The sequence below is a fragment of the Chelon labrosus genome (genome assembly GCF_963514085.1).
Source record: "Chelon labrosus genome assembly, chromosome: 9".
NCBI classification, from domain to species: Eukaryota; Metazoa; Chordata; class Actinopteri; order Mugiliformes; family Mugilidae; genus Chelon; species Chelon labrosus.
This window is the reverse complement of record NC_140359.1, coordinates 1,515,169-1,539,359: the sequence shown is the minus strand read 5'-3', so window position 1 is coordinate 1,539,359 and position 24,191 is coordinate 1,515,169. Positions and strand designations below refer to the sequence as shown.

At 39.4% G+C, this 24,191-nt stretch overlaps 1 protein-coding gene across 1 annotated transcript in view; it reads right to left on the bottom strand.

Annotated features, from left to right (window-relative positions):
- LOC311493271 (transmembrane protein 132C) overlaps positions 1–24,191 on the bottom strand; it is a gene marked incomplete at its 5' end in the record, with an annotated part of 234,108 nt that overhangs the window by 160,648 nt on the left and 49,269 nt on the right. The window contains one exon of the mRNA XM_084551833.1: positions 293–711. Coding sequence (XP_084407959.1) covers positions 293–711 — 419 coding nt within the window. The remainder of the gene's footprint in view (positions 1–292; positions 712–24,191) is intronic.

The following is a 24,191-nucleotide window of genomic DNA, read 5'->3' as shown; positions in this document are numbered from 1 at the left end:
ATAAGCAGTAATAGATAATGGATGGATGGATGAACAGGACATAAAATCTTGCCCATCCACTACATATTTCCTTAAATATTGTAATTGATTCTCCTGAGACTGCCTAACAAGCATCAAGTGGTCAATTATGACTTTTTAATGAATGAGCGCATAAGCAAAAGGCAAATTACCTACGGATTCAACTGAATAGCTAACTGTGTAAAATCTAAAACTGTAATTAACTCCATTATATATACAGTATATGAGTAAACATTCAATGACTATCCAAAATAACTTATTCCACCGACAGTACCTGTATCCAGGGCCTTGTTGATCCCACTTTAGGCACCACCACTTGACCTTTAACCTTCCAGTTCAATGTCACTTGGTTGGTTGAGAGCAGCAGATGCGGAGGTGGACCTTGAAGCAGCTCCACTGGGATTGGCTGCTCAATGCTCAGATTTCCATAAGTGCAATTGACGCTCGGAAGGGAATGTGGGGCAGCAACGCCCGCTTCTAGCTGGTGGAGAAAGAAAGGCTCAGTCCGTGACGAAAGGCTTCCGTTCCGCATGACCTCCTGACTGGCTTCCCGTAGGAAGAAGGCGGAGTCAGCACCATTCAGCTGGCATTGGACCGGGAGGTACGTAGGGAGGGAGGTGGAGAAACGGGGCTGTGAGGACTCCGGCCCAGGGCCTGGTCCACTTCCTGCTGCTCCTGATTGGCTCTCAGAAGCTGAGGAGATGATTGACAAAAGAGGGAAGTATGAAATAAGGGGAAAGGAAAATTGAAAAGCAGTCAGAAGACAGAGAGAGTGAGAAGAAGAACAGAGAGGAGAAAAAACAGAAGAAAACATTACCTGCATTTTAATTATAAAAGCATCCCTTTTGTAAAACAGATTTTTGAGTGCATAGTGTCATTTCAACTCAAATGCAAAACTGCTAATCATCTATTAAAATAAAGTCAACAGTGTGTAAATCCGAGGCTCACTGACCCGTGAAATGCAGTTTTATTGTATACACACCCACACTGATATGAACACATGCTCTCATCTATCAGCTTTTTCACATAAATTCACACATGCATTACAACCCGCTGACACAGACAGAGACCACGGTACATGGTGTTTCTTAACAGCTTCTCGACAAGGAGGAATGAGCACAAACACATTATCTCACGGTCGTGTATACAAGTGATAGACTCTGCATCACGGGTTACATTAATGCAACACTTTTTTTATCAACATTCAAAAAGGATTACACCTCAGCAAAAAAAAAAAAAAAAAAAAAAGGGGTAACATATTGCTCTTTGGCAGTCTATTTCCATATATTTACATTCAGTTTTTTTTATTCATTTCCTAGAGTATTTACCAGGCATTTCACAAAGACTGTGTGTGTGAAGCCTAGGATTACTGTTTTTTGTTTGTTTGTTTGTTTATGCTGTATCTCATTTCTTAAGAGGACAAAGGGTACCAAAGGCTGTGCTGTGTCGGGAAGAAGTTTTGATTATTAATCTTTATCCCCCATCTTGGCTTGTAAACAATATATTATGCAAGGCAACAAACCACCAAACTAATCACTCACCAATGTAAGTTAGCTAAAATTCAACACGAGCCACAATTAATTGTTCTGTGGTTTAGTAGAGTTCAGGTAAAGCTGCTTTTATGGCCAGGGTTTGGGTTTCAGTTACCATAATAGCTGCTATGGGATCCTGCACTATATTTTCTGCCAGCGCGAAAGCAGTTTTGCTTATTTCACTTATGACTGGTCTATATTTATTCATTTTATTCTGTGCTTTTCTCCATGGTTTAAAGAGAGGTGACGTCACCTTTTTCTGGGCACCAATCAGGATTTAGCAGCTTTTCAATTAGAGCTGGATGACACTTGGCTGGTTCTCTATGTCCTTAAACAGTACTGCAATGTGGATCTTTCTGAAAAGCAGAGGAGGAAATTGAGTTTTATGTGTTTTATAGCTGAGCTATGGCTAGTTAGCTATGCAGCTAATAAAGGCTCTTTAACGGCGGTTAACAGGCTTTCCACGGGGATTTGTTGTGTGCAGTGCAGTATGTTGAACTTTCGTGTTTGAGTTTCAGCCACCAACTAGAGAAATTAGCCACAAAGTATAAAATAATATATTTTCCTGTACAAAGAACAGAAGCATTTCTCTTGAACCCATGCTGGCATAAAGAAAGCACGCACATACAGCTCTGTGTTGGTGTAGAAATGTGTGTGTGTGCGTGTGTGTGGTAGGGAAGCGGAGTGTGAAAATATAATGAGGGTGGGACAGCGTAGCGCTGTCTGGGGCAAGTCATAGTGAGGCGACTACACAAAAAAATAATGGCTAAGAAATAAAGTGATACCTCAGTGCAACATGAATAAGCAGGCTGGTTTGGTTATGGTGTGTGGGCACGCAGGGATAAGTTTAAAGGGAGGGAGACAAGCAGAGGGAAAAGAAGACAGCTGGAGAGCAATAGAATAAAGGGAGGAAGAATGAGGCAGAGGAAGAAGAAAACAACAAAAAGTGAAACAAAGAAAGAAAGAAATGGGAATGTAACTGGGAAAAGCAGTTTGACTGATTAAAGATGTTGGCATTTTTATGTCACACTGGCTGACTGCATACACTTCACCATGGATGACACCAACTTGCTTCCAGGCATATCTTTTGAATAGATGGATATCCTACAGTGTATTGTATCAACAAAGCTTTGGAGTTAAAGTTTAGATGGCTGCTGAGCAGGAGGACACTAGTCATGTCCTGCAAGAGTCTTCTGCATTTGAAAGAAATAAAATAAAAACATCTTATTTTCTTTCACATTAGCATTAGGCTAGAACACACAGCTTAATTCGTATTTTAATAAATCAGCCTATAGATGTAAAAATCATAATATAATGGCAAACTTCATGTAGCATTAGAGGTCAGTGTTATGCAGATTTATCCCTCAGCATGGGGACAAGCAAAAATGCATAAATGGTTATCTGAAATGTAGTTAGTAAATTTTCGGACATGGCTTGAAATAGTCATGCTGTCTGACCCACAGGTCACGAGGTCCAGACACATCAGTACATTAGCTTTGGTAAGTTTCAGGGTTACTGTCTCTATTCTTTCCTTATCAGTATGGGCGTCATTGAGGTCCAATGCTGTCTGCATGTATGTTTTTATTGTGTGTGTGTGTGTGTGTGTGTGTGTGTGTGTGCCCACAGGAGTTGTATGAAGCATATGTTCCAATCCCGGACTGGGACCTTGAACAGCTGACACACACATGCAGCACTTTCTCATGCAGGCAAAAGTTGACCCTTGGATGGAAACATTAAGATTATAAATAATGACAAACATTACTCTTTTTTTTTTTTTTTTGATTAAATTAGCTCCATCTTCAGTAGTTTTATTTTTAAACAGATTAATTTTGTATTTTGTGATCATTTACCGTGTGTAACTGGTTGATTGCAACCACTTCATATATATATATTAGCATAAAGTATATAAATGCCACTATTTAGTAATAGGAAAAAAATATTTTCAGCCTCAAGAGGAAGACCGATCTCAGCTCAACAGGCGGCGCTATACTACAAGCCAGGGTTGGCTTTCTGGTATACCATTGGCTACCATTAAATCTGGCATGGTCCAGATTCTCTGGCATCATTACTTTGGCAACCATAAACCACAACAGGAGTCCATACCCGCTGTGTCCTGCTGCACACTGCGTCTGTGGATTTATGAGTGTTCTTGTGTGTCCATGTACTGTATGTGCGCGCAGGGATGCAAATGAATTGGTACGGCATTTTCAAAAGTGTATATGTGACCATATATATATATATATATATATATATATATATATATATATATATATATATATATATATATATATATATATATACATAGACTTGTGTACTTGTGATGTTGACTGACACTGTACATAAACGTGTGTGAGAGTCTTTATGCCTGTGTGGAAAATTGGACAGGAATAAAGCCAGATGTACAGAGATTTGACAAGGCCCATCTGTGATCTTTCTTCCCCCAAAAATGCCCATTCTGCTCTGTTTCCAAGTAGACACACACACACACACACACCCCACACACACACACATTCAGCCAGTAATCAAAACACAGTGGAGCGTGTAGGACAGGAAGAAAAAGAATGGAGGAAAGACAGCAAGAGCAAGGCCAGATGGGTATGAGTGAGAAGAAGAGATACCAAAATGTGATACTGGTATCAGTGCTCCTTGATGTGGTGTTATTTCAATATTGACTCAGAGTTTTACATTTAATTAGCGACAGGCGGATACACACACAGTGAGCCTGGTTTGAATATGGCATGTGTGTTACAGCAAATTATAACACAAATAAATGCAGAAAATTTGAATATGAACACGCAGAAATAATCCATAGCTCAAATTATCTTTAGTAACAGCATTCTTTCATTCTTTTTCAGTAGGCCTAGGGTGTTCATTGGCATGGTCTAGAACTGCTATGGCTTGCCAATGCCGAAGGTGTCAAAATGCTGGAAAACATTGTTCCTGGCTTAGTATTAAGATTGTTGTATACTCCAGCAAGTGATCTATGCAGATCCTACACCGCAGCGGATTTGTACTCTGGTATGTCAGCATCTTACAGCAATTACGCCGCTAAAACGCTAGTCAGCTGAGGTGAGTTTCTCACTGAAACACAGAAAATCGAGTAAAAGTTTTGAGTAGATGGTGTGTAGGAGGCAGAAGAAGTGAGAATTTGTCTGGGTGCTGAGAGACTTGTTGTGTTCGCTGTATCGCTGCAACGTGAGATTACATTTAAGTGGAGGTACAGGCTATGGCTATGGCTATGGTGTAGGGTAGGGTCTAACCACAGACTGTATAAAGTTAATTATGAAAATGCGAGAGAGTCTGGCAGTGTGAGCGGGTCATAAATAACGCGGCTCCTCATGGCTCAAAATCACAAGATGGCGCCACCCGTATCCTGGGAAAATAACGTCACTTGGCCAGTGCAAGGAAGTGGGTAATGTGTTGTCCATATTTATATACAGTCCCTATACTATACACAGTCTTTGGGTAACACACATGTACCAATATTCCCCATTTATTGATATTCTGTGCATGTAGCTAAATTTCAAATATTTCTACTACTGCTTACTGTTTTTCTCACACCTGTGAGCTGCCGACACAAGAATGTCTGAAACGGAGAAGTGTTTAATGAAAAGCATCAAAACACCATTTGCTTTTGCTTCATTCAGCACAGACACTACACTGGGAAAAAAATCCATCACGGGAGAATTTTCGGAAAAGAATGAACTCCATTGATCACACGGATGACACACTATCTGAGAGAGAGACGGAACGAGATAGGGAGAATGAGAGAGATGCAGACAGACAGATACAGAGAGATAAATCGAGATAAGAGAGGAGAGATAGAGGGGCGAAAGAGGACGAGAGAGGGATGAGGTTTCTATTTCTGAGCAGCGCATTCATCACAGACAGAGTTTATTTTGGTGGCCTCTCTACTTTTTGGGGTCTCTTGCTGTCTGCCTCTCTATGTAGTATCCAACACAATCCTTTCTCATTGGGGTTAATATTATTTTTTTTAAATTTATTTAAACCATTGCTGTTCCGATGGCCCGTCTGCAGGCCATCACTTATTTTTGCGACTAAACTGGGGATTAAGTCATCCCTCTGTCTATATGCCAACACATGTTATACATCATTACATTGTTAGAAAGCTTAATATCTTCAGATTGAATGATGCATATCATTTCAGTTTGCATATCATAACTGCAGGCTCAGTATAGCACCGTACAGTATTCCAAGAGCAGATTAAAGCTCCAACCAAAATGGTCCTGTTACATTGCCAAGGGTCCAATACATGTCCTCCAGTAAAATAGTTAGTCAATTCCAAGCCTTTGATCTATAATGGGACGATGCATGCTTGTATTAGCCACACAGTCAAACCAAAATAGCTATGAACTCTGAATTTTTTATTGACACTTCACTTAACCCAATAGACGGCTGTTTACCATGTCTCTGGCACACTCTTGGCATGCCTGGTGCTATCCTATCCTTAGAAAGAACTGTGTAAACTACTAATTTTCGGCAGTATTATTATCAAATTTGAAATGGGACAAGGTAAAACTTCAAGCTGTGGTCTTATTGTGTTTTCCAGTCCACACCACCGAGCTAGAGTCATTTTGAAGGCAAATATAATTGAAAACGATTAGGCAGACATAAAATCCTTATTTTTCAGTGTATTCAAACTCCTATTACTCAGTGCAAGTTGCACTTAGACTGATTCTGACTGTAGGGGGAAACATTCAGAGTGTTATCTTTAAAAGGAGACCAATACCATGTACTCCAAATAGGTCAAGAACAGGTTTAAATTTACTTTGGGTGTGCCTTTTTTAGACAATTTATGGGTTTAACTCACGTATCATTTAACTAGTTACAAGGTGTATTGTCCAGCCAAAAACTGTTTAAAAATGTCTTCAGTGTGTATGGAAAAACTTTGTCAAGTCTGAGAAAAAAATAATATTACATCAATGAGGCTATCTGGGACTGAGCAAACAAATGAAAGTCTGTTGCAAAATATTCAGGAGCCCTTAAAAGGCCAAAGTATCTAGTACAGATCACAGTTGCATGTAATATTGTCCTTAAATGTTTTGCTTCAATTTTGTGCTTCAGTGATATGCATCCAAGGAATGCAAACTGAGTATCACTTTTGAGTTGTGGGTTGAGTCTTTTACTTGTGGTAGGTTGTTTTGGAATTTAGAACTACATTCATTTCAATAAATTACCTCCAGATGTCAAGATACTGTATATGTTTTGAACTTTGCCATGCTTAAAGACATTATGCCTGAGAAGGTGAGCCAGACCTGTTCTGGTGCAATACACAGTTTGTAGATAAATGAGTGGCTGGAGTAAGGAAGTTCAACACCTTACATTTACAAATATTATGAAACCCAGTGCAATAGTCCTGCTAGCAAACTAGCAATGGATACAGGTGTTGAAACCGTGATAAAACCATGTAGATTTATTTATTAAATGGCACATAAATAAAGAGTTGTCCTAATATTTTTTTTAAGTCCATCTAGGCTGTGCTTGGTTTCACTTTAAAAACATCACTTATCAGTGCTGACTGCCAGACCTCTTTAATCACTGACTAATGCTGCTAATTGGAATTTGTCCTAACATGTGAGTTTTGTTATTGTGATTGAGCTACCTTTCAGTTTGTCCTTGTCCATGGGGTGTTTACTGAATTTTGTCCACCCCTTGTAGAATAATCCCCAAAACTACCTCACACACATGCACACCACTTGCTGATTGATGTCCCTGTCATTGGGTCAGTGGAGTCACATTTCCCCTGGCATGGTCTGACTACCGTTTCTTTCCTCTGCATCTAACCCTTACCCCCACCCCTCTTGCATGGACCCAATATCCCCCTTTCTCTTTTTATCTGTCTGCCTCTTTTTCTCAATTTCTTACACCATACCTCCCTATATTAGTTTTGTCCCCTCAGTTTGTCTTCAGCCTTTTCCTTCCTTCAATTTGTTTTTCTTCTGTCTTTGTCATTTTGTCTTTCCATAGGCATAATTTAATGGGAGGACATGTCATATAATTTCTTATCAATCACCTGCCTCCATCACTTTCATTCAGTCTCAACTCTAACCTTGTTTCCCAAACAGTCGCTGCAGCCAACCAGCAGGTTAATCATCTAGAAGATTTTCTTTTTCTACCAACATAAACTTGCATTTGATACAGCCTCCAACCAGACTTTTGGCAACTCTGACAGCTGATGTAATGAGTTAGATTTGCAATAAACGCATAGTCCACAACGGATATAAAACATTCATTCATTCATTCATTCATTCATTCATCTTCTGTAACTGTTGTCCTGTAAAGAGTTGTGGGTGACTGGAACCTATCCCAGCTGTAATCAGGCAAGAGGCAGAGTACACCCTGGCCCTACACACAGGTCGCCAGTCTGTCGCAGGGCATCACAGAGAGACAGACAGCCATTCACACTCACATTCACACCTACGGCCAATTAACCTAACCTAACAAGCATGTCTTTGTGATGGTGATTTATATTATTATATTGTTTATGGCCATATTTATTGATGAACACAAGAAATGAACACAGTGGGTCGTTTCCCTTCATTTGACCACTTCTAAGTGAAATCCACAGCCATTAAGACTAATACGTTGTTCAGGTGAGCATGCTGTGCTCCAAACGGTCACTGACAGCATAGAGTCAATTTGGTCCTCAAGGCTGTGATTGCCTAAATCTGAAGTTCCCAGGTGTCTAACTGAAGATCACTGCTCTCTCTTTCACCAGAATAGCTTGTCCGTCTCTTAATATTTTCCCCTTTTCTACCATCCATACTCACTCTCTTTCCAATTTCCTTATCACTTTCCCTCACTCTGTTCATTCAGCCTCTTCTCAGGGAGCTGGAGAAAGGGAATGAGTTGAAGTGAATGAAAGATCCAGTGAATGAAGGAAAAGATGGTGGGAGGAGAATTTTAGGACTGCAATTCATGTCAGAGTGTGTTTGTGTGTGGGGATCTGTGTGTGTGTGTGTGTGTGTGTGTGTGTGTTTGTGGCAGGAGACGCAGAGAAGTGTGAAGAGCAATTTCAAATGGACACCCTACAACTGAGAGAGACAGAGACAGAAGGAAAGAAAGGAAAGACCTCTCAGAAAGGAAGTCGAGCAGCACAGACGGAAATGGAGGAGCAGCGTGCAGGAAATGCCAAACTCACACTGTCTTACACACGCAGTATTCAGAGAATCGGAGTCCGTGTTCTCAAATGAATCCAAGGCAAACAGCAAAAACGTTTCTTGTTTCTGTGCCCACAGACCCAGTCAACTCTTTATACATGAATGGTGTGAAAGTTACAGAATGCTGAGCATAAAATGGTTCAAATTCTGATGAACAGTAAATTTAGAATTTACATTCTTACACTAAGATCAATGTTTCTGTACAGAAACATTGATCTTAGTGTAAGAATGTAGTTCAGCGTGACACTTTTGAGGATTTTAGCATCTTCTCAGCATTCGATTTAGAAAAAAAGAAAAAAAATCACAACTTCATCCTAACTTTACAGTTATGGTACAAATGGTATGGCATGCCCTGAATAATTCCTGAGTAGGATATAAGTTTTCCACTGCAACAAGCAGCTTGTAGCAGTTATACATAGTTAAATGTATCAGTGAAGAAATCAAACCATATATTAGCATGTTGAGATTTTAGCTTTCCTATTCCAAAAGTGTTTAAGAGCTACTATGATAGGCTTCTACGATGTGACGATGATGATGATGATGATGATTTTGAAGTCAGCCATGTTATCTGGTAGAAAAAGCAACTTGGAGAAAGTCAAGAGGGTAGTGTGTATATTCAATTTGCTACATGTTATAATAATTTATCAGACCAAGATCCAACTAAATTAAAGATAGAAATGTTCAAAAACAAAATAGAGTACCATACAATTTTAAAATACAATTTTGGAAAGACAGTTAACACTTAAAATCTCCCATGTGTTACATGGCAGATAACCTGTTCATTTAACTGGTTGTTTTATGTAATTATTGAAACTAGTTGTACATTCATAAAATGCTAAAACTGAGCACACAGTTTTGGCTTCGATGTTTCACCTTCAAAGACTGCAGCCAATGAAAGAGACAAACAAAAAGAGTAGTAGAGAATTTCAAGAAAAAAAAAAAAAACACAGCTTTGAAGGAAAGCCTCTGTGAGTGTCCAGCCAGGGTCTCCTGACTCTGAATATGAGTAAGGGATAAATCCACTGAGCCTTGGTGCCATTCAATTCTATCGTTCAGTGGTCCACAGACAGGCAGCCAACTTGTAAAAGCTGCTTATAAAGGGGCTAAAGGACTTGTAGCCTCAACTGACTTAATGGACCAATAGGAACAAAGCAGCTGGAGAATGTAGAGGTTAAAAGAGGAGAGGAGAGGAGAGGAGAGGAGAGGAGAGGAGGGTAGAGCAGAGGAGAGGATCATGGTGGAAGTTGGAGAATGTATTAGAGGAGAAGAGGTTGTCATTGTACAGATAGAGAAAATAAAAGTCAAAGACAGCAGAGGTGGGAACGTAAAGGATTGGAAAAAGGGAAAGTAAAGGAAGAGCATGACAGGAAGGACCAACGAGAGGAGCTGGGGGAGTGAGGACAAGGAAGTGGAGGACAAAGGTAAAGGAAGATGAGTTAGGAGAGCAAATCAAAGAAGACGACAAGGCAAGAGTTAATTGAGATAAATGTAGGGGAGAGTTAGGAGAGAGGAATTGAGGAGTACATGAAGAGAGGAAGGGACAAAACTAGAAATCTGAAACGAAGGAGGAAAGTTACACTGTCTGGCCAAAAAAAAAGTCGCCACCTGGATTTAACTAAGCAAATAGGTACCAGCCTCCTATTGGATAATTACTGCATGGGTGATTATCTTTCAGCTGACAACAAGTTATTTAACCCCAACTGATGCAATGAGTAGCTTCTCATTTCTTAAACAACCATGTTGAAAGACACATCCTGTGGTCGTGGAAAAGATGTTAGTCTGTTTGAGAAGGGTCAAATCATTGGCATGCATCAAGCAGAGAAAACATCTAAGGAGATTGGAGAAACTACTAAAATTGGGTTAAGAACTGTCCAACGCATTATTAAAAACTGGAAGGATAGTGAGGAACCATCACATCAGGGTAAGAAGAGAGGCAGATGAAGTGATGCACCCATCATGCCTAGTGCCTACTGTACAACCCTGTGGGGGCAGTGCTATGACCTGGGGTTGTTGCAGTTGGTTAGGTCTAGGTTCAGCAATATTATGTGTCCAAAGAATGAGGTCAGCTGACTACCTGAATATACTGAATGACCAGGTTATTCCATCAATGGATTTTTTCTTCTCAATGGGGTTAGGTCCAGACCTTAACCCCATTGAGAATCTTTGGGATGTGCTGGAGAAGGCTTTGTGCAGTGGTCAGACTCTCCCATCATCAATACAAGATCTTGGTGAAAAATGAATGCAACACTGGATGGAAATGAATCTAGTGACACTGCAGAAGCTTACTGAAACAATGCCACAGCGAATGTGTGCTGTAATCAAAGCTAAAGGAGTGTGTGACTTTTTTTTTTTGGTGGCCACTTTTTTTTTGGCCAGGCAGTGAATCAGCATCTGTCTGTGTGTCACTCTGTTGGTTTGTTTGTTTGTTTGTCTGTTCCACGCATAACTCTCGAACCACTTATCCGATCCACCTCAAATTTGCTATGTATCTTCCCAATGGTTCGCGGGAGTGCAGTGCAAAGTTTCGTGGTTTTTGGACCATAAACACTAAAGATATCGTTAAAACAAGCATTTACTCATTTACCGTTCTTCTGCTCCGTCTGACTGTAGCCACTCCCCCTGTCACTGTTGCCTAGAGACAAACACCACACACAGCGCTGCTCACATAACCCGCGCCTTTTAAAAATGTCCTCTACATCCCGATACTCTTCCCGATATTCTTCATCCCCAATCATCTTCTGAGACTGATACGGTATGGGACATTATGTTATGATTGATTTCCTATCGGGTTGTGCTTTTACCAGAAGATGTCAGTTCATGGGCATAGCCTATTTTATTAGACTATTGTGGTTTGATTGGTTGTTTAGGACAGTGGTGTCAAACTCAATCAGCTACATCTTATACGCTGTACCAGTAAACATATTTTAGTATTTAGTGCTCTAATGGTTGTGTCTTGAGCTTTTATTGGTCACCCGTATGAACGTCAGAGCGCCGCGCTGCCGTACCGATACGCTGAGCGGTTGCCAAGGCAACCATGAGACTCGGACGAGTTTGTCAGTAAAGTTGGGAGGAGGAGCTAATTGACGTACCTGTCTGATGCACGTAAAATACCTGCGGACCTGTTCTGATACATATATAATATTTATATTGGCAAATACTACTGTTAATTGGGCAAACATTTGACAAATTATTCTAACACCCTCTCATTCACTCTATTGATATACACATTCAATATCACTTCAAAGCAACATACCTACTCAAAAACAATGTACAAATAAGGCGACACGTACACTGAAAAAACTTTTTCTAAAATGAATGCATTGACATTGTTCACTTGCCAATATTTGGTATCTCATGCCTGTATGCCTGTTGTTCTAATAAAAGTCATAACAGTACTTATTGTTATTTCCTGCTCCTTTCACCAGATAAGCTATTAGACTCTTAAACAATACGAAAAACACAATACTCTGGCACATCTACTACGGGCTCTGCACTAGTATTTTAAAATTAAAGTGATAAACAGATGTCCATGTATGTGCATTACTGGAAGTGGACACTAGATAGCTACGTGGCCCTTCAGAAAGGTTAAAATGAGCTCTGAGGCAAGCATTGTCCAGACCAATATGCACTCATGCTGTGACACAGATTTACAAAAAATAGAGGAAACGGAAAAGTCACCTACTTGAATGAGGAAGAAAAAAAGTGGTTAACTGAATTTAGACTGTGTGTTTGTGTGATAAGAGCTGAACTCAGTTTCTACACTTGTAGAGTAGCCAGACTGTTTAAAAATCAAAGGTTTTCCATTTCAGGGTCAAAGTTATACACAAGTCCTCTGTAGGAAAAGGGACTCTTTAAACACAACAATGAATATTCACTCAGGGATGCTGGCTTCGGGCTGACAGCATGAATTCCATGACAATAGCAATGATTAGTAAAGACACTTAACAGGACCAAGCTACCAGGATGCCCTGTGGAGCTTTTGATGACTGGAGATACAGTAGAGCAGTATGTGATGAGCAACCTGACAATTGCACCAGATTTTTCCCTACTCACAGCTGATGAGTGTTAAAAGTAGCATGTGTTAGAGGAGTAGATAAAACTGCAAACTATGGTATGTAGTAAAACTGTATATACAATATATATACTTCTATAAAAAGGCAACCGGATTAGCTTGTGTTTCTTGAGAGGTGCAACTCGAATCGAAAAGGCTTCTTCATGTCTAACTGACTAGTGGAATTTTAACCTTCTGTGGTATCTTTAAGACTGAGGTCATATGGGAATAGCTGACCCACCATATGACTTATTAGGTGGGTCAGCGAGGTGTGAATGTGTGCTACGCTGTCCGTGGAGGGATCTATGGACATTTGAAGTGGTTGCAACAACAGCTACATTGTTCAAACCACAAACATAATTTGTGGTTCTTTCTGAGACAATTACATAATTTGGCCTTAAGAAAACATAAAATGCAATTTGCAATTTGGTGTGACCTTTCATTTGCACGGAAAACTTTACAGGCTACCTTTAAAGTAAATATATCAATAATGCTACATCCTGTTACAGAGCGAAGCATTCAGCATCGACCATCTAATTGCAGCCTATTGATTTCTACTTGGACCAAATGCCACCATTCCTTAGGGTTGTTTTTTTTTTTTAAAAAAAGGTTGAGGATCACTTAATTGCTATGTTAGCATGACTGAGTCTATTTTGAAATGACACAAACACATAATTTCTTCCATCTGAAGTTCCAGCAACAAACCACTGTTATTTGTTTCACAAGCATCAGCTGGAGTGAGAATGGAAACAGCCTATCACCATGAACTAGATACCTTTCATCAACCCTTTTGCCTAAAAATTAGAATTAAAACCACATTATAAAATGTGGTTGTGACTGGATTACATTGTCAATGTAATGAGGATATTAATTAATTAATTTGTGTAGTCTATATTGCAATTTGTAAATATGCCAATAAGATGGTTACTGTTTCTTTTTAGCCATACTATTTAATCTTGCGGTAGTGTCTTCTTGAACTACAGCAATGTTCAGCTTTTTATGGCTGCATTTAGGCAACACCTGGTTAAAGTTAAAGAAAGATTGGTCTGCTTTTGTACAGAGAAAATTATCTTATATAAGTTGAGACACAATATGTTTATTGACATTTAACCAAAACAACAATCATTCCCTAACCACTACACCTGTCTGGGGTCCATTTTCTAGTGAGAAAATGTAGCTTTTTGCAAATTGAACCACTGTTTTTTTTTTTTTTTTTTTTTTTGCTCTTCAATTGAAGTAGAAATGCCACCGGGAGGCTACATTTTATCAGTTCAGCACCTTTGGATGTAAAGGCAACAACAAGTGTTAATGAAAAGTATATTGACTCCTCATAATCACATAATTCAGAATATCATGTGAATTTAATTTTATGTGCCGCAAATCCAGAATGAAGAGTGGCCCTATGGTTGATAATTTACTCACATCTGCAATACAATATCACTAATTAGCGTGCTATTATACATTACATCACTCACTTTCAAAGCATCAAAATAATGGAATTAAGATATTTTCTGACTAGTTCCCTCTCCATGCAAAGTATAGACCATGCATTCACATGTTAATTGTATTTTCTAGAGTGTATATCTTGGTCACTAGCTAACTGACTGCCCCAGTAAAATATGTTTGATGAAAGCAAGTTAGTGCAAGCCCTCACAGAACCCATTCAGACAGCATAAAAATAACTGCCTTTATATGAGAGCCTAAGAGAACGATATGAACAATTTCTGTTTTTGGGCCGGTCATTGCCTGATCATTGCACTAACCTCGGTACCCATCTGCATGGTACACCATTATGACCACCTTCCTAATATTGTGTAGGTCTCCCTTTTGCTGAGAATGGACATGGCCCTTCTGAGGGTGTCCTGTGGTGTCTGGCAACAGAATGTTGTTAGGACCTTTGGGTCCTATGGGTTGAGGGGAGGGGCCTCTGTGGATCATCTCCCAGATACTTGATCAGTTTGGAATCTAGGGAATTTGGAGGTCTCATGTTTTTTGAGTTGTTCCCAAACTGTTTTTGTGTGTGTGCCTTTGTCAGGCTGCATCCTGCTGGGGGTTGCTATGGTCATAGTGTCATTGCTATGGGGTTACTTCTCCTGTCATTGCTTTTAATGTTGTGGCTGATTGCTGTATATACAGCCTGGGTCTCCGATATTTTAAGAATGACACATATGAATGACATAATTACAAACCTAGACATTGTAGCTCAATAGAATACAGTGTCAAAAACTTACCATTGTAGAGCATACCCTTGTAATCCCTCACTAATCTCTTTACAACTCTAATCGGGTTAGGCCAAACCGATTAATGTTCAACAGTTAATTACCGGAATCTAGTGCGAGAAATCTGATTGACGTGCTAATCAGAGGAGGATTACCACACAGTTGACAATCACTTCACTCACTCTCTGTCTCTCCCTCAGTTCCCTCTGTCTGCATGATTTCTTTATCTCCTTCATTCTCAGGTCTGCTGGCATCTTTTAGCCCGTTTCTCTGCGAATCTTTATCTGGCTTCCTTTCTCTATCTGCACTCATCCCTCTCTGTCTCACATTGCTCCACTGTCATCAGTCTCTCATTCCTGTTTATCAGTCATTCTCTGTCTTATAGCCATCGATCGCCACAGAAGCCACATGAGGACAAATTTAATTAAGTCTGACAAGAGCAGGTATTTTTATCGTGGCATCGAAACCACATCCACTCGTGCACATGCGAGCACACACGACAACACCCTCACCCATCGACACAACTGCTCAAACACACTCTGAACCGCCGCTTGTTTTTTTTATTGATGCATTCTTGACTTTTGAGTGAAAATCATTAGTGATAATTGTGACCTTGTTCAGCCCTGACATTTTGTAAGTGTCTGGAAAGGAGGGTGTCAGGTCATATCAAGCACACACACAATGACACACACATCTGTGGTTGTGAGGTGTTTCCATTTGCTGCATTCGTTGTCCTTTAACGTCATTACACACAACCTTTAACCAGCATTACCCGGAACCTCAGAATAAACCCTTACAAAGGTGACAACCAACAATTACCTTCATAATTTTTCTTCACCATCCCGTCCCTGCGAGATTAGGCGCGCAAACACTGTGCAGACTTCAGTCCTCATCATTGTCTCCCCTAAGGTCATCCATCAAACACACAGCTGTGTCAGTGTGAGACTTCTTTATGCAGAGGTGTGAACTAACATCTCACATTAGCCTGTCACTTGTTGATCAACTGTCTACAGCTTTCTGCACCTTCTTTTTTCTTCTCATTTTAAAGTTAAGGGTCACCATTTCACTTTAAACACGATTTTCTTATTTCACTGAATGTATGTATTCTGTTTAATCCTAACAGAATAAACTGCAGACGATTGGAATTAGTTGAGTGCTTGGCAGATGTGTGTACATATTCAGCAGCATGAAAGCAAATAAAAGACTTAGATAAGTTCATGACAATAGGAAGCATCTGTGAAAAAGGGCACTTGTATAATTATATTAGTTTGGAAAAACAAAGGAAGAAACAATATGGTGTTGTAAGACTGTTACTACAGTACAAAATAAATTTTCTCTGTCTTTGCTTAACGTCAGTTATTAAAATCAAATTGGATCTGTTACCTTTATTGTGTATATGTAGACAACTATGTGTGTACTACTGTTATATTTAATTTGCTATTTTTTGTATTTATTTAATGTTTACATTTCCATCTCTTGTGTGCGCTGTCCTTAATTGCTGCTGCAAGACTGCAAATGTCCCCACTGTGGGATAAATTAAAGGATTATCTTATCTTGAATGGGATGACTTCATTATTAATATTTCATGTATACACATCTTTATTTACGGTATACAGCTAGTGAAGTAGCATACTGGAAGTAGTAATAACTGCCTTTCAGTCCTTCAGCCACTGTCTCTTGCCACAAGCCACCCTTCGAGTGTCTATAGCAATATCAAATAAAATTGAAATAAAGCCATTAAAGATGAAGCAATGTCAGGTCATGCATTTGAGAATTACAGTAAAATTACTTTTTTATGAGTACAGTCCAATTAGGGTACACGGTGTCCTCAACACCAACCATTTGACTTTTAGCCTTCCACTTTTGTCAACTATCTCACCTTCACATCTTCTTTCTCTATCAGCCTGATCTCAGTATTTCTTCTAACATTGCCATGAATCTGAAACAACATAATATAACCACCAGATCTGTGTGATTACAAGACTGAACATTTGTAAGCATCACAAGGTCAGCTTTGAAAAGACAGACTGACAGGTGTGAGGGACCATAGCTTTGTTGTGCATGCCCAGTCTATTTACCAAACAATAAACCCATATTCATGTCAATTCAATTATGAAATGTGACAGGTGTTCTCTTTACATGACCTTGAAGACACACAATGGGATGATTTACTAAAGGAGGCTAGTGGAGGATACTGTTTCATAAGGGTTTTCTTTAAAAGGTCGTCATTCAATGGCAGATGACAAATTTTCAATTTTTGGTGTACCGCAGAGCGCATCCATAATGCATTTTCAATTTTTAAAATGTGATTGATCACCTCTCTCAGTCTCTGCAAGTTGGTTTTCATTTTGTGTTGACATAAACTGAAACAAAAGATTGATTGGAGGCTTCTAACGCTGCAGAGGATCTTAATATGTATGGGATGAATTAAATCTCAAAACACTTGATATAAGTCAGTCAGCTCATTCCAAACAACGTTTCTAATAAGGGTGGAATGTCCGTAAAGAATTTTGTGAATTAAATATGTGTTATCTTATTCTACTGTAACAACTGTAAAGCTCTAATGAGCATCATCTCTGCTCTATAACAAGCTCTTGGCTCTGTTTCTGCTCTCATGAACTGACACGTGTTCACATTGCGCTTTGTTAAGAGATTATAATGTGGCTTTATATTTTCATTAATTGTTTTTGTATGGTGTGTTCCTACTAAAGCCAGTCTGAAAAAAAAGTAATTACTCTCTCAGCATGAAAGGTTTTGATTTAATGAATACAAAGGGGGAGAAAGCTTGTGAGCTCATAATTGGATGAAACATTAGGTGGGATCTGAAACAAATGACACACTTTCAGTTATTATACAAGTTTTGAAGACTGTTTCAGTTTGCAATGTTAATCAACCATTGAGGTTGGGAGTGAACACCCACCAGATGTTGTTGAGATGTGGCTGTAAATAAGTCTGCCTACTGAACTAGCGACTTTGGCGGGCAGCCAAAAATCATTTTAAGGTGGCGTGTGTGGAGATGAAAAATCTTAAGTGGATGGTTAAAGACTGAGCTTGGCCAGTCATTGTAGGATATGGGCAAAGACGCAAGTTCCCTGATGGAATATGTAGAATGGAGACTGATAGTGAGAATTAAATGACCAAGGAATGGAAGGAGATAGAAGCATTAGTGTAAATATGATGAATGGTGTTTGTCGTTAAGATTTGTCAGAGAAATGAATGTCCCACCTGATGTTTTGAAAAACAGGAACATCTGCTGCACCAACAAAGGGTGGAAATAACGGAAAAAACAAAAGGTGTGCTTAAATTGATGAAAGGAGTGGACTGCATGAAGAATAAAATTCTTTTAGTAGTGCACACCCACGCTGCTTCCAGTGGGACTCACTGTTTAACTGGCCTCTTTCTAAAGGTTAAACACAAGCAGCCGACCAGGACAGGAGACAGGAGGGGCAGAGGGGTGCAAAAAGCAGCAACCTTTAATCCTTTGTTTTTTCACCTGATATTTTTTGCCAATCACTTTCTGTCTTGCTGTCTTTGCTAAACACCTGTTCCTTTACTACTTGATCCCTCAGTCAAGTCACCCAAATAAAAATTATGTAAAGAGTAATGTCTTTATAAGGAATGAATGGACAACGTAGAGGCCAGAACTGTGTGACACAGAGCAGACTTGGCAACAACCAAGTTTTGTAGATCACTCTGCACATAAAAGCCTTTGTCTCAGCTACTGAATGAGACAGAAGCTAAAGTCATACTAGAGAGATTCAAGGGCAACAAGCCAAGAGTTTCACAAACAAATAATAAGCCATGTGTATTGTTGGTCAAAGCCCGAAGTAGCGAGCTGAATAGTGATGTGAGATGGTTGCTTAAGTGATAAAAACTTGGTTAGCTTGTTAACGTTTTCCAATAAATTGTAAATGAGGGTTTCGACAGTGTCCTTGTTGCTATGGTTATTGTCTTTAAATACATGCTGAGTCAGAGCATTAATTTAGATCAGTAAACAGACAGGTTTCACTGGAACTAGTAAGTGTAAGAAATTAATAGACACCCTGCAGCCAATCAGAAGCAACGAGTGTTCATCTCAACCATGGTTTAAGCATATGTGAATCCACATGAACATCACTGTAACTTCTATCTCTAAAGCAGTATACAGTGTACATCACAACACAGAAGATATCTGGACGAGACTAATCTGGCAAACTAACATATCATAATTATTAATGATTTACAACAGTGTTTAATCCCAACACACTCATAACAGTGTGTCATTTTCCCTGTCCCTGAGGCGATGGCACACTGACACATACTAATCAAATCAGCAAGCAGTGCCAACCTCCAAAAGCATGATTTTTATTTTTCTTTCCTCATTAACCTCCCTTCGACAAGGAGAAATTCTTTGACCGTTCACAAAAGTATAGTTTGCATTCATCATAATATGTTTCTATTTTTTCTAAAAGTAAAATGACCTCTTTCTCTTATCTTCTTTCATTTTTGAGGTCATCAAGTTTGACAGAGATTAGTTGTCTCTCGGTGGACTAATTCATCCATCAAACTCACCGCTACCTGTTGTCGCACCTCAATCAGTTTGAAGGATTTGCTTATTCATACGCACATGCACGCACACACACACACACACACACACACACACACACATACATATGCACATACATACATAAAGAAGTCATACCTATGCATAAATTCAGGGCATGATGGACTGGAATATAAATCATGACCTCTGTTGCCTGTTGCCAGCTGATACATAAGAAATAGATGCAACCTTTGCTGTCCCTTCCTAAACCAGAGCCTGGAGCCAATTTCCCCACCTTCCGTTTTTTTTTGTTTTTTTTTTTTCCCAGCAGCTCAACTCTCAGCAATTTGGACTCAGCCCTGTTCATCAGGCCAAACGCATTAGCACAGTTAGTACTTTCAAAGTGACTCACTAAGGTAACTTTTTATTTTTACTGAGACAGCTGGATGTTTTTGAGTGTAATTAATCTTATGTGTTACACTATAATTAAAAGCATCTAATTGATGTTTATTTAATCAGCATCATTTTGAGGTGCATCTAGATGCAAGGGACTCTTTATCCTCCCCCTTGTCCTCTCCTGTGTCCACTGAGCAGATACACCTGAATAGCAGGCTCCCCATTGTGTAGTTCACCTTTCAGTAATTTAGCTTACCAACAAATTGTTGTTGGTGCACTTTGGTTTCGGAACAGCTGACTGTGCAGTGTCAAGCCAAGAGGGACTTTTTAGCCCATTGCTGAGATTGATGGTAATGGTACAGATTACAAATGCAGTGTACAGTAACTAAGTAAATCACAGTGTAACTGAAATGAGTTAAAAGAAAAAACTTGAATACACAAGCAGTATTTGGAGTGTTAAATGAAGTCAGTGTGTAATGTCTGATAAATGCTGTAAGTAACGTTTTTGGCAGCTGCTCCCTCAGAGGGTCTCGGCAATTTCTGACTGCCTTCTGCTGACATGCACTGGTCTGTAAGTGTAGCAAAGAGATAGTTGCATCAGCCGCTGCAGTTTGCAAACCTTATTATTTCCTATACACATGGCCATTCCAGACTTTCAGACAGGTAATGTTGTTGTACCTTTTTCCACCCTTCACCCTTCTTTGTTGGCCCAGCATTACAGTCGTTAAACTTCATTATAGGGACAGTCTGTGCTTACACAGAGGTGTGTGTGTGTGTGCTTGGGGAGTGAATGGGGGGGTCAGAGTGAAGGATGGGGTGCCACTTGCACTTTACTGTGGTCAGCACACACACATTCACATTAATGCATTTGCAAAAAAAGGAACAAGCTCACAGACACACTACTGGCTTGCGGCATTGTTGTAGGGTTACAACAGCGTGGCACCTACATCCTTTGACCTTAACACTGTTAAAATCATTAAACTGTTCAAACAATATGTTTAACGTTGTTGCTGAGTTTGTGGTTAAAAACGGCAGAATTGCACGCACACACACCTAATAGCCACACATGCACACTCGAAGCACACTCTTCAATCACACATTGCTCTTTCCAAGATCTCACCTTTTCCAGTATGTGACAAAGGCAGCGATCACTCGCACTTGTCACTAAAGTGTCTCACCTGCAGGTGTGATGATGTCACATGCAAGTAACAGCTGTTTGGATAGTATACGTAACTCTGTGCACGGGTAAGAGTGTATGTGTGTGTGGTCGTTTCTCTCTCTAACTGCCAGATGTCTCACTGCTGTGATGGCTGCAAACCAGACTTTGCGGAAGTGGCACAAAGTTGAAATCACGCCACATTTGTACACACATACTGTATGTACCCATATGTGGTAGAATTATTATTATCATATATTTTTTTTTTTTTTAGTTTTGCTCTATTGCTGTACTCTTGCTCTGGCATTCATTTGGGAAAAATTGTGATCTTTTAAGACATCTTGCAAACCATGGTCTGGATCTGGTCTTAAGCAGAGCTCAGGTGGAAATTATTTGGGTATACTGGGCTTATTTATCTACTATGAGGTACAGTTGTTGGATTAATATATTAAAACAAATTAAAATAATATTTATTAATGTATTAATTTATTAATCACCATAAATTGATCAAGAAAAAAACTCAAGAGACTGACACAAAGTATAGGTTGTGTATATGTCCGCTTGCATGTGTTGTGAGTGTGACATTGAGCAGACAATGGCAGCAGGATGAATGTATAAGTGATGGCTGATTAGCATAAAGCTCAGGAAACCAGCCGTCTCCATCTTTATTGCTTCACTCTGCATTTATTTCTCTCCAACAGAAGCCAAATATAAACAAACATTAATAACCCACAGGCTTCCCCACCTTATTTTAATAATGCCATTCTCTGTTATTCTTCCCAACAATATTTATTCTTCAACAGAGTGAGTACGAAGCTTTCCCTTCTGAACGGCAAACTTCCCGAACAGGGATGAAAACATTCAAACATTTAAGAGAAGAGAAGAGAAGAGAAGAGAAGAGACAGCCATGACAAGCCCATCACAGTACTGCGAGAGACACGCAGTGGTCGATATGTCCCGTGTAATTTTGTTATTCATGTTTCTCTTCAGAGGACGTTTCTATCCATCCAATACATCTATATAACAAGATTAACCTTTTGCAGCTCCCAGACAGACAACTGTCAACATATACTGACGGCTCATTTACATACTGGTTACATAGCACCGGAGAATAGAATATTTGGTTGTATTCAGCATGTCCAGTGCTCTGAATCAGTGTACTGATGACTTATGTGTGTTGATGACTTATTTGATTTTGATTATTTTTAATAAGTGCCTCATGTGCATCAATTTGTAATCAAAGAGAGCAAAGAGAGCACTTTGTGCATGTGTGTTCCAAAGTTCTGAGATTGTTTAGTTGACGTGGCATTTGATGTTTAGGATAATACTTATGGATCTGACGTTTTACAACTGTGTTCTCCTCAGCAACACATTAGAGCTTACTCTGAGGAACATTTGTTCTTGTTTTATGTACACTGGCTGTGTGTGTGTTCCAGGGTTGGCATACAACCACTTCCGTACCCAGTTTTTGTTTCACAAAGGACTGGGAGATAGTAATGTTACACTCACTATTTTGTTGTCACTCTTCCTAATTAAAGATTTGACTTTCAAAGTGCATTATATACCTCCTGTAATCAGTGATAATCTAATCCAAAACCACAACTCAGTGTTCATTACATGGATGTCATGAAGCTTAGCTAGAATATATGATCATATCAGACTAAGGGAACACAAGAAGCACTTCCTAAATTCTTTATCTAAGTTTCAGTCGTTTTTTCTGAAGTGCTCATTATTCATGCATCTGTCCGGTACTAGCACAGCTAAGGCATCAAGATTCCCCCCACAATGGCCACAGGACATATGTTCCCTTTCTTGACTTCCTTTAAGCGCTGCATCTGTTCTTTTGACTAATAACAAACTGCCTCCCCACCTCTCTTCTTTAACTGAACTTCTTCCCACTCACTGTCACACCATCTATCTCTTTGTTTCTTTATCTCAGCTCCTGTCACACCTCCTGCCTTCTCCCTCCTCCTTCCCCCGTTTCTCTCACGTAATCCTACCCTATCTCACAACAACAAGCTGGTAATCCTACCTTTGCTTTCACACACGCTCATGCACGTACAAAAGGACATACACACACATACACACACACACACACACAAACACACAACAAATACAAGCACGTACAAAGACACATTCTTGCACACCAGAGCAGAAGAAAAAAAAAAAAACACAGACAGATACTGCCACAACACATGTGCTCATGCCTACTCACATACAGGTAGATATACTATGCAACTGCATGCACTGAAGATGGAAGGGCTCTAATACAATCACATATTGTTCAGTCATGATTTCTGATTGGCTATGACTCCCTGTGGAGTCAGTTACAGGAAGCTAGTTTGCATTAATTGAGGTAATCGGAGATTGCTCATGCCAAATAAAAGCTTGGGTGTGTGCGCGTGTGTGTTTGTGTGTGTGTGTGTGTGCGTGTGTGTACGAAGTTATAGAAGTTTGCCTCCACACAGCTCGGATATGTTTCCCCTTGTCTAAAACAATTAGGCCACGATTAGGCATTTGACCTATTCAGGTTTCTTTGTGTTCAACCCCTTTGTACACTTGTACACACAAGGCAGGTTTCAAATGGACATTAATGAATGATTTTTTTTTTCACCAAATACAAATCAAAGGGAGTAATGTTGCATGCAAATGCTCCTGGGGATGGGATATTTAATCATCATAATACTGAATAAAGTGAAAATGTAATTGAATACTGATCTAAATTGTGCAGTCGGGCAAATATTGATAATGATATTGATGAAAACGTTGCAAATCATCAAGGTATTTCCTTGGTAAGCTGTATGAAGATCTATATTACTATGTCTGTGTGGCAATTCTGGAGTTGAAGCCAGAAGATGATTAGACTAGAAGGTTGGGGAAGCAAAATCTCAACTCCAAATATATATTTAAGAAAAAAAAAAAAACATTGTAACTCATTATTTCAATCCATGCTCAACCACAAATCGAGAATCACTAAGAATAATTTGTGAGTATGTTTGTCTTTTAGCTTAGAGTCGAAAGTCTTTGTTCATCTAAACAAATCTCCTTAAGGTGACTGGGTGGCTGTAATCCTTGAAAGACAGTGATTATCAGAATCGTTTTTATTCCCAGTAACT